Source organism: Blastomyces gilchristii (assembly GCF_000003855.2).
Source record: "Blastomyces gilchristii SLH14081 genomic scaffold supercont1.3, whole genome shotgun sequence".
NCBI classification, from domain to species: Eukaryota; Fungi; Ascomycota; class Eurotiomycetes; order Onygenales; family Ajellomycetaceae; genus Blastomyces; species Blastomyces gilchristii.
Genome location: NW_003101680.1, coordinates 4,166,879 through 4,178,974, shown reverse-complemented (window position 1 = coordinate 4,178,974; position 12,096 = coordinate 4,166,879). Strand labels below are relative to the sequence as shown.

The 12,096-nt window shown below is 31.4% G+C and overlaps 1 protein-coding gene across 1 annotated transcript; it reads left to right on the top strand.

Annotated features, from left to right (window-relative positions):
* Window positions 1–1,925: 1,925 nt before the first annotated feature.
* BDBG_16567 (uncharacterized protein) lies at window positions 1,926–2,090 on the top strand (the record flags this gene model as incomplete). Its single annotated transcript, XM_031724496.1, has 1 exon — window positions 1,926–2,090. One exon carries the CDS (start codon window positions 1,926–1,928, stop codon window positions 2,088–2,090), a length of 165 nt encoding a protein of 54 aa, XP_031577077.1.
* Window positions 2,091–12,096: the final 10,006 nt, after the last annotated feature.

Here is a 12,096-nt window from a genome sequence, read left to right as displayed (position 1 = left end):
AATAATATAAAGAATGCAATCTTAAAGATATCTTCTTTCTATACTTATTATAAATATAATTCTTTATTACTCAGTGATGTTGCAGACAATATTTCAAAGAGTGAGATAGACAGTCAGAATATTGAACAGATACAGAGAACAGAGTATCTCTCAGTACTAGAAGTAAAAGTGAGATTGAAACTTTTGAACAAAATTCATAAGAAGGCAGTGAAAAGTATTCATTATACTCAGAAGTAGTAGATGAAATACTATAATTAAAAATATCTTTCAATAAAGTTCTTAATAGAGAATTAAGTACTACTTTTAGCAAAGAATATCAAGACAATGAGACTGTATAAGAAGCTCAGTGAGTGATGACTAGAATCTTTCTCAGTAACAAGAGTGATGAATAAGCAGATATATGAGTTAAAATTACTCACAGAATTGAAATCAATTTATTCTGTTTTTCACATTTTCTATTTGAAGCTCTATAAGCAATGCTCTGAAGCAGAGCTGTCTCAGCTGAATAATATTGAGATCAAGAATAATACTGAATATCTTATGAAGAAAATATTGAATAAGTGAACACATTATAATAAGCTTTAATACCTTATTAAATGAGAAGATTATTTATTATCAGAGAATTTATGAGAACTGCTTAAGCATTTGAAAAATACTGAGAAAGAGATTGTAAGCTATAAGACAGCTAGTAGAGACTGCTTCATTACATATCAGAGATATTGAATAAGAAATGCTGCTTGAGACTTCTCATTTTTCTCAAAGAGTTTTTTAGAGATAATCTCACAGTGATGAGTCAGTGTCTTGTAGACTCTGTAACACTCTTCTTCTATTTTCTTTCAAAGGGTTTTTTAGAAGTTTAATGAGACTACACAAGTGTAAAATTCCTGAAGCAGTTAATAAGAAAAGAAAGAGATATTTGAAATTAATAAAAAAGATTAATATTATTAATCTACAGACTGCTGCTATTCTAATGAGACTGCAGTCTGCTGAAAAAGTAAAAAGAAGGAACTTCAGAGTCTACTCATTAATAATCATATTCTTATTAAACTCATTCTTCATCATTGAAGTCTTCAGCACTGATATCTTTGTCTGCTGAGAAATTAGCACTGCAGCACTGCAGAGAAGCATGCTGCAGAAGAGTATAAGAGATACTGAAAGTATTAACTTATCAACTTACAAAGTATCTCAGTTATCTGTTTTAACTGAAGTGAGATTCTCTTTAATCAGTGATTGATCTCTGTGATACTTTTAACAGTGATATCAGCTAACCCCTTCTTGAGATCAGTCATTCTGAGATGTTTTTTCATCTCAGAGACTCACACTTTCATCTTCTTTTACAGATGAGTAAGAGAGATCTTCTCAGTCTTAATAAAATTTATTAATACTTGAAGCTCTGAGATTCTTGCTCTGTACTGATCAAGTATCTAGACTTCTTATCAGAGCTGATATAACATCTTTCTGTGAGATAATACTTATAGAGAGATAGAAGTCATTGTTACAGATGTAATAAAAATAATAGAAGTGAGAGAAGAGATAAATGTATAAAATTCTTCTCTTCTTCAGCTGCTTAGCACAGTGCAGACAAGTAGCAGTGTCAGTCAGAGACTACATCAGAGTCTTCTCATAGAGAGAAGATAAAGAAATCACAGGACTCTGCAGATTCAACTCAGTAGTATTCTGAGCAGGGCTCAGATATGTTATAAGAGAGAAACTACAGATTAAGCTTCTCAGAGTCACTGTTCTCAGAATCAAACTCTTCTCAGAGTTCTCTCTGAATGATCACACAGGGTCATATGCCACTGTGTTGATTGAGGGGGGGGGGCGGCGTTGCAACAGTGACAGGGGGGTCAGAGGATGAACTGAATACAGATAAATCAGCTGGCAGAAGAGACAACACCTCACTGCAAGGCACAGCTACTACCACCATGGCTGTAAGAGATGCAGAAGAAGGAGAAGATGTGACAATGAGAGTGATACTTCTGCAGCTCATTGACACTGTCATCTCTGCCTTCAACCTGGCTTTCTTGATGATCACAGAGGCTGCAGCCACATCACAAAGATGTTTACTCACTAGAAAATGTCAGAATTAGCTCTTTATTATTCTTCAAGAATAATACTTTCATGCACTCACTGTTGTAATTGAAGAGAGAGAGAAGAAAAATGTTTTACAGAGAGAAAGATCTTTTCAAAAAATCCTACTATCACTGTTAACTTTGTCTCTAAAACACATCACTTTTACAGAGAATTTCATATATAAGATGAAATATAATGAGAGATCTGTAAGTCACTTGTTAACTACATTTTCCACATTTCAAATTAATATATAAGAAACTCACTTATCATATATTTGATTTAAATGAAGATGAATAAAGAAAGATCTACACAGTCAGCAGAAAAACTCATCTATTTCTTTATATCACATGCAGTATATACACTATCAATCAGTTAGTAACTGTTACTATATAACAAAGATAATTTCTAATCTGATAATCTTGAGAGCATAGAGACTATACTCTTAAAGAGAAGAGTATTATCACACTCTTAACTATGCTAAGACCTTATTGTGATTTCACATGACTCATCACTTTCATGCAGATAATTTCATTCATCTCACAGATTATCTGAACTAGTTTTCAATCACTCTATAACATTATTCAGATATATTATAGAAAGATTTAATTGATGAATATAAGAATCTCACTTCTATATAAGATCAGCAGATTACTCTTTCTTGATAATGAGATGCTGCTGAGATATCACTTCAGCTATTCTCACTTACGAAATGAGAGAAGAGTATCTGCTCATTATCTATATAGAATAGCTAGATACTGGCTTCTTATTAAAGAAGTCAGCAATTTGTTTTTCTCTGACTGAAATATATATAAGAGTTACTGTGTGTCTCATACAATCTTCTTAGTATACTAAGTATCATATCTGTGATATTCTTGCAATAATCTCATAGTCTATAAGCTTGCTATTCAAGCAAGATAGTCAAGCTCACTTATACAGCTTCTTAAACAACTACCTCTACATGACACTGCTGACTAGCTATCACTTCGGTTCCGCCACGTTACAACAGCTCTGTTATTATTAAGCTTTATATACATTTTTGTAATCTGTCTTCTTTATAGTATCAGATCTTTAAATCTTTATCTGTTAATTAAAGATCAGAGAAAAGCTCTTCATCTGCAAGAATATAAGATACATTAATTAAAACTGCTTTTAATTCAATTTCATCATATCAGACAATGTTGTCTTTTAGCTCTGAGAGCTTTGTAATAATTTTCATTTCAATATAACTATAATTATTCTTGAATTTGTAAAGCTTATCTGTTCTAGTGACTAGATTCACAGCTGTAGTGAGATTGAGATTTATTCTCTATTTTTATAATTATTACTTATGAGTGATTTTTATCATATCTGCTTCAGAGAGCTCTGTCTCTTATAAATAAGTAAAGTATATTATTATTTCAGTTATCTTATCAGTAAGACTATCATAAGTGAGTACAGAGTGTTCTCTTAAGAAGAGATTTTCTCTTTCTCTTGAACTTGTATTATAATCTGTATTTATTTTGATTCAAATCTTCTGAGCTATCTGAAACAGTAATTACAGCTCAAGCAGCTCTTATTCAGAGATATTGTATGTATATATTAACTGTGTTGAATATCTTCTACTTATAGTAATCAGTACAGATTCAAGTGAGACAATATTATCTTTGATAGTGAAGCTGCTTATAGAGATATATTCACTGTCTACACTTCTATTCATGTGAAAATGCAGAGATTGCTGGCAGACTTGTTATGAAAGTCTGTAGTAGATTAATTGATTTTAAAATCAACAGAGTGCTTTTTAATTTATTTTATAATAAGTAGTCACAGAATCACTAATACAGTGTTTCAGAATATAATTAGATCTTCAATTTAAGCATGAAGCATAAGAATTTGATTTTTAATGAATTAGTGAATTCTTATGCATAAGAAGAGACATAATCTAATAGAGATGATATAATAGAGTAGTTAATTGTATTATTAAGATCTAGCTACTGTGTGATCTTTTACGTGTGATAAGTGTTCACTGAGCGATCAGCAGACACCTCACTTAGACGGAAGCTGTCGGCCCGTAGAGAGAATCTGACACATGAGAAGAAACATTTAAAAGCTGATTAATTTTACGAAAGAATCAAAGCTGTAGATGTAGTTAGACTGACCGTGTAACTGTGTCTGAGACCAGAACTAAACTTTATAATTATTATATTACCTAAAAGCATCACTTCTGATCATGATTTGTGTTCATTACATTGATCCCAAATCACATTATTTCAAATATTAAAGATCTCAAATTCACTTTTCAAATAAAAATCTAGTCTTAGATAAAGAATATATTTGAATTCTTAGTTACATTTTCATTCTGATCTCATTATTAAGAATAATATTAAATAAGATTATAAAATCATTTCTCACTTACATAATATCATAACATAGTACTTATTTGCTAAAAATTCAATAGAGAGTATTATTAAATATTATTACTTTTCTGAATACAGATTATAATTCATATAATTTTAATTATAAAAAAAATATAAAATACAAAAAAAAAAAACAAAAAACAAAAAACAAAATAAAAATAAGAAAAAATCAGAATAAAAAAAAAAAATAAAAAGAAAAAAAAATAAAAAATAAAAATAAAAAAAATCAAGATCATAGAGTCATAGTATTCTTAAAATACTCACTTCTCAGAGTCTTTACAATGTTTATTATCAATTATATATCTCTCACAGTGAGAATAATACAGTTATAATAAGTTATTATCTTAATATTATCTAATAAATAATCTGTATATATCTGTATAAATGTGAATATTTAGAAAATATACACTTAAAAAGTGTGATCAGAGTGAACTCTGCTGTCACTTGAATAGTATCAAGAGTAGAATACTGAAATCAATGATTCTTCTTATCAATTTCACAGATAAAATATGTGAAGATGATCTTGAGAAATATAAGATTCTCTAACTTCTAATAAAAACAGATCTCACAGAGAGACTCTATTTTTATAATATCAGAGACTGAGTGTTATTAAAAAGTGTTACTTTCATGCAATGTATATACACTTACTGTGATAATTCATTCTCTGTATATATAACTGAGAGTTGCAGCTTTTTCACACTGTATGACTCTCTCTGAGATGCTGCTATCAGTTTGTTACTCATGCAGTCTCTCAGTTCAGTACACACTGTGTATATACAGGTCTGTGTACTGAGACTGTGTTAATTATTATAATCTGACATGATACTCATTTTTCACAGAACATGTTTCATTTAAGAGAGAAGAGAGAAGACACAACTGTGATTTTATTAGGAGAGAATGAATAATTAGTATATTAATATAATTTAGTTCTTCTGTATTTAAAATTTGATTAGTCTATACTCTTCAATTTGAGAGTTTCTAAGAGTATTTTAATAGTTTTCATATCAGCTTGAACTTAGTAATAAGTTGAAGAAGAAGAGAAAAGAGAGAAGAAAGAAATTAGAATAACTTATTTTTATAATATGAAAATAGAGAATCACTGTAATTATTCTCTCTAATAACAAAGATCTTGTAAGAGGCCTACGTTGAATAGATCAGTATAATATTGATAGGTCTTATATAACAAAGATAAAAACATTAGAGAAGGAAAGAAAGAGAAAGTGCAAGAATCAGCAATTGAGGTGAATATTTATACATGTATGTGATAGCGTACGCGGTGGAGCTTCACAGTGGAAGAATATACACACATTTGAATCAGTGATTGAGAATGGCTGAGAATCAGAGCATACATGTTTGAGAATGAAGTGATTGAAATCTGTGAAGTGTAATGAAATAGTCTATATGATTGATCAGATGCAGCCTGCTACATTAGTCCTCTCTTTCAGAAGCAGTTCTCATCAGTCAAGAACTGCTGTTTCAGATAACACAGAACTCAGAGTTTAGGTCAGTTGATTGTAGTCAACTCATTTCACAAGATATTGCTGACTGCAGCCATGAAATCTCTTATCAAGAATATTCTCAATCTCTCACTCAAGCTCATTATCTTCTCCTATGATGTCTGATGACTGTCAGTTAGAAGTCAGTTGAGAAGAGAATGAATCAGTGATAGCATGGCAGAGCAAGCTTGTGTGAAATACATCATGGATTTCTGGTGATATATTAAGATGATAGTTGTGGCTATCTAGAACTTCTATCACTTTATACTTGATATGGTGGTAATCTAGCATATGAGATGAATGTGTGATTCATATGTTCTTAAGATTCAATCATATCAGATCTTCTATCTTATATTGTTCAGTGAGGTCTCAGTGAACATTAATTTGATTCTCTTAATCTTGTTTCACAGTTGCTATAAAGGCCTCTGCTTAATCACAGACATCTCAGAGCTTCATTACTATATTATCAGCAATCTGAATTGAACTGCAGAGATCTGGTGTGAACTGTGTAATCTCTAGAAGATTCAACACTTTCATGTGATATTCATGTGTAAGGAAGAACAGGCTTATATCTGTTGAAATGACATCTCAACTATTGATAGTGATCTCTGCATGTAGAAAAAGATTATATTAATCATCTTATAAATGATTGCAGAACTTACAGAGATAATTCTTCATGGTCTAAATTATTCATTCTGACACATCATCAGTCTCAAGAGTGATAGGCAGTTGATAGACAGTGTGTAATCTTGAGAACTTGACAGATTCTTGTTCAGAGAGTACTCATGAATTGACAGCTCTGATCTGATACTATAGATCTCAGTAATTCATATATCTGATAGAACAGGCTCTGTAGAAAAGCTTCAGTGACTTGTTCAGTATTCATCTTATTACAAGATTTCAATATTACATCTTTGCTCAGTTGATTCACAATGATCAGAATGTTTCTACAATTCTTACTCTCAGATAGATTGATAGTGAAGTTAATTACTACATCTCATCAGATTCTATTAGAGATATCAAGTGATTTCAATAGATCTTTTCTATGATTCTTTCATGAGATAACAGAAGAACAGTAATTGCAGTTTTGAATGAAGTGTCTGATGCTGTTTAATATCTCAGGTCAGTAGAACTCTTGAGAGATTATTATATACAGTTGTTCACAGCCTGAATAACTGATTATATACAAATCATACATCTCTTGCATTATCTGAGTGTGTAAGGATTTGAAGTGAGAGACTCAGCATCATTCACAGAATCATAGAGTGTTATTATCATCAATTGAATATTCTGAGATATCAGTTCTTATATATAGTTCTGAGAGAAATCAGAGTGCTTCTTGATATACTACTTCAGTGAGAATCTGAAGAAGTTCATTCATCTGAGCTACTGTATACCACAGTTCATTCAGTGTAGAGAAAGTGAAGATATCAATGACAGTTCTAACTGAAGAAGCATGTATAGTGTCATAAACTATTTCATCTTGATCAACTAGTATCTTCAGGTTCAAGAGCTGATACTCTCAGTTCATTCAGTGAGTATCTGTTACATCAGATGATATATCTTACTCTCATCATGAGAGGACATCTGTCATTGAGTTCTGGCTATCAGAATGATAGTGCATTGTAAAATAAAAGCAGCTTAAGAACTCAGATCATCATATCTGTTATTCAGTGAGTTTATAGATAATTATGATGTATTTAAGATTCTTATAATCTGTGACTATCTCAAATTCAGAGACACTTCAGAGTTCAGAGACTCATTCTTCTAAACAGTGTACAATCATGAAAAGTTTCTTATTATAGATTTCATAATTGCTTTCAGCAGGACTCAGTTTCTTAGATATGAAGACATATAGTCATAGAATATCTTTATCATCATATTGTAATATCACTTCTTCTATTATATAGCTGAAGAAATCAGCTTCAATAACTGTCTTATAATCAGAATCAAATATTATCAGCAGAGAAGTATTAATGAATATCTTCTTCATCTGTGTAAATACAGCTTCAGCATTCACTGATTATTAAAATACTAAGTCTTTCTTAATAAGATTTATAAGTGATCTCATGATATCTGAGAAGTTTTGTATAAATCACTGATAGAAGTTAGTAAATTTAATAAAACTTCATACATCTTTCACAGTACACAGAGCTTCTCATTCAAGAATGATAAAGACTTTCTCAGAATTCATTTGAATCTTCTTATCAGCTTCTATAATAAAACTCAGATACTTGATACTCTTGACTTTAAAATCACACTTATCAATATCTATCAGTAGTTCTGCTTCTTATAGTCATTGTAATATCTTTTGCACATACTCCTGATATTCTTTTCTGAATTCATCAGTGAAGATGAGAATGTTATCTAGATAAGTAGATACAAACTCATCAAGAAAATCTCAGAGTATTCAGTTGATATACTTCTGAAATATACTGAGAACATTAGTCAGTTCAAAGAATGTAACTATTCATTCAAAGAGGCTATAACATGTTCAGAATACTAAAAGTCATTCATCTTCTTCAGTAATATGAATCTTATGAAATACAGTGATAATATCTAGTTTTATAAACTATTGAGCTTGTCTGATCTGTGATAGAGTTTCATTGATCAGAGATAAGAGATATCAATCTTTCTTTGTCAATCTGTTCAGATCTCAGTAGTTTACACAGAATCAGAGTTCTTTATCTGATTTCTTTACAAAGAGAATAGAGACTGCAGTGAAAGAGTTACTAATGCATATGAATTCTTTATTCAACAGATCATTGAGTGTCTTTCAAAGAAGAAGGAGTTCATCTCAGAATATGTTATAAAGAGAGCCTTATAATAATTCAGAGTTCTTATCATTCTTTTTCTCTAACTTAATACTGTGATTCACTTCAGAATCTCATAAGAGAAGTATATTTATAATATTATCTTATCAGAAGACATTTAGATATTCATGATATTATTGAGAGAGTTTTGTACAAGAATCTGTTATTATAACACAGAATAATTTTTCTAGAGTCTTTTTAATATTGATCAGACTGATGAAATAGATTGATATATAGTTCTGCTATCAGTGATTCTTTCAGTGACTTCTTTTTCTGAGCATTTCATAGATATTGACAGAGATCTGTGTCAGATCAATAGTCTTGTAAATATCATCTTCATGAATTCTATCATTGTTAGAGAATATCAAGCTTCTGTTTCAAGTATTCAATAAGATGCCTTGTTCAGATAGTCAGACAAGTTCTAACATAAGATTATAATTAAGATTATCAACTTCATATGTATAGACATCTTCATATTGATATTCTTTCACATCTATGATCAGATTCATCATGTAACAGATACAAATATCTTTTGAATTATCAAATTCTGTGAGAAGTTGAGGTTTTGATAAAGAGATACACTGAAGGTTATAATATCTTATAACTGAAGATTTTATCATTGCATAGTAGTATAGACTGCTGTCTATCATGGCTTTCATATTATATATATTATCAATCACAGTAGATACAAGAATTGTATTTCTTATTATCTTCTCTTCAAATCATTGTTATCTGACCTCTTCAAGCTTCTATTTATAAATTTGAACAGAAGCTAATCTTTTCTCTGTTTCACTGAGACATTCTTATAGTTATCTTCTGAATCTTTCTCTAATGTAACATGATTGATGTGAACAGACACTGATTCATTCTTTGAACAAGAAGACACTGATCTTTCTCTTAAGTATGAAGACACATAGGTTAATCAGCAGTTGAAAGTAATGTGTTCTGATTGATTACAGTTAATGCACACTTCATATTGACATCAATCAGTGACTTCTTCAGAAGTGATCTCAGAGACTCAGAAGCCTGTTCAGACAGCAGAGACTCTTGCTTATGTATAGACATTTAAGTCTACTCAATTCATGACATCTGCATCATTGTTATTCCTCAGCACAGATATATGAGTCACTGAGATGTAACATCTTCTATCACTGTTCTGTATATTCTTAAGCTTGATAAGATAGTCATTCATTGTCTGAAGCTGTGTGTAGAAGTCTTCATAAGTCTGGTCTTTATCTGCACTTACAAGGGCCTGTAAGAGTTTAAAAGTTAATATCTTCTTGAGCATGCTAATCTTTATTTGTAAGAAATCCCGCTCCTCGCGGATTCTTTACCCCTATTCCTATCTCTCACGTAACCAATAGGGCTAGCGGCCCTTGGCTACACACAACTATATAGACTGGAGTTCGTGAATACTATTCATAACTCAGCTTGAATGCTATTATACATTTAACTTCTACATTTTATCTTTCTACTGTGAATACTTCTAGTAGTTAACAGTACATATCATGTCAAGCTGCAAACACCTGAATAATTGTCTGTAAGCACTTATTCTTATATTTCAAGCTCAGTCAGTCAGCAACCACCTGTTATGACTGAAAGGACTAGAAACTCACATACTTCAACCCCTGCAAACTCTACTGCAGACACTCAGAAGCAGTCATCTGAATCATGAACAACTCTCATAAAAGAAGTCTCAGAGAACTTATCAATCACTCATAGAATATCATTCTCTGCATCTGTGACAGAGGAACCCTCTAAACTCACAAATAAATCAATCTTAGTGAAGAACATTCTTGAGCATCTTCTGCAGAATCAAGTTATTTTTCTATAAGAAATACTTACTGTCTGTAAACACTCTTAAACTGAGTCTTTAGACATGATCTTCAGAGATACTTATAAACTGAAAAGAAACTTTCTTAAGCTATAATCACTTAAGATCACTTATCAAACCATAATCTATAAAAGCTTTTGCAAGTTTGTATTTGAAATTAACTCACAAGTCTGACTGTGTGATATGAAAGATGAAGAAGCTATCATCTACACAATGACAGACCTCTATTACACTGAAGTCAAGAACTGGCTGAATCATCTAGAGAATAATTACAAGAGATCTCACTAATCTGTTCTCAAGACCTATCTAGAGAATAAGTTGAGAGACTTTATAAGCTGAACAGAGAACACCTAGACTGTAATCACTAATATTAGAAAAAGAGATGAGAAATCTGATAAAGACTACTCACAGTGCTTCATAAAATTGTGATATGAATTAGAATCTGTGAAAACAGAACTCTGAAATAAGACCTGAATAATAATATTCATAAAGAAGCTGAACAAAGACATGCAGAACAAGCTCATTGAGTAAGACTCTAAGCTCTTAACTCTGAAGAAACTGATAACTCTCATTCATCACTTACAAATCACTGTAAGAGTCACAGATCTGTGAAGAGCAGATCACTGATCAGCCCTGCAAGAGTCAGAACAATAGAGAACAGATTTGTCAGAAAAAGATGACAAGACATAGAGAGATTTGTGTCTGACTGCTGAGTAGAGAGAGAGAGCTTCATAAGCTTCTGTGAACAGAGTGTATAATAGAGAGATTAAGAAAAAGAGACTCTGCTTCATCTGTTCTAAATCAGAACATCTTCACACAAACTGTCTGAACAAACTAAAATAGAAATTTGAGAAGTTATGAACAGAGTCAGCAACAGTCTTCTTAAGAATCTTGAAGCTGATACCTGAATCTGTTACTTCTCTGATGAAAATACTTACTCATAGAGAGAGACTGCACTGCAGTACTACTGCTCTGTAAGTATGAAAAGTATTAATGAACTCAGAATCTCAGATCACTGTAGTGTTTCTAAAGCTTATGAAGTAAATAAGCTGAAAGATGAAAACTGAAAACCTGCTCTTATAATAAGCAGGGTGTGAGAACTCAGACCTGAGAGCTGAGAAACTCATGAGAGTCATCTTTGAATTGTAAGATCTCTCTGAAATCTGAAGAAGATTTGCAGAAACTGTGATTATCACAGATATCATAGATAACATGTATTTAAGACTTGTATAACTTCAAAGACACAATCTGCACATAGCTGTCTGTAAGTCAGGTTTATACTTCTGATCAGTGTTGACAGACTTACTTATAGAGATAGAATCAGTTGATGCTGCAGAGTTGATTAGAGAAGACAAGCTTATCTATATAATGACTTTGTAAATATCTGAGGACTTCACAGTCATAGAAACAGAGCTTCAGATATCAGAGAAATATCAAGATCTCATAGAGATATTCAGCTCAGTAAAGACAGCTGAGCTTTCTTCTCA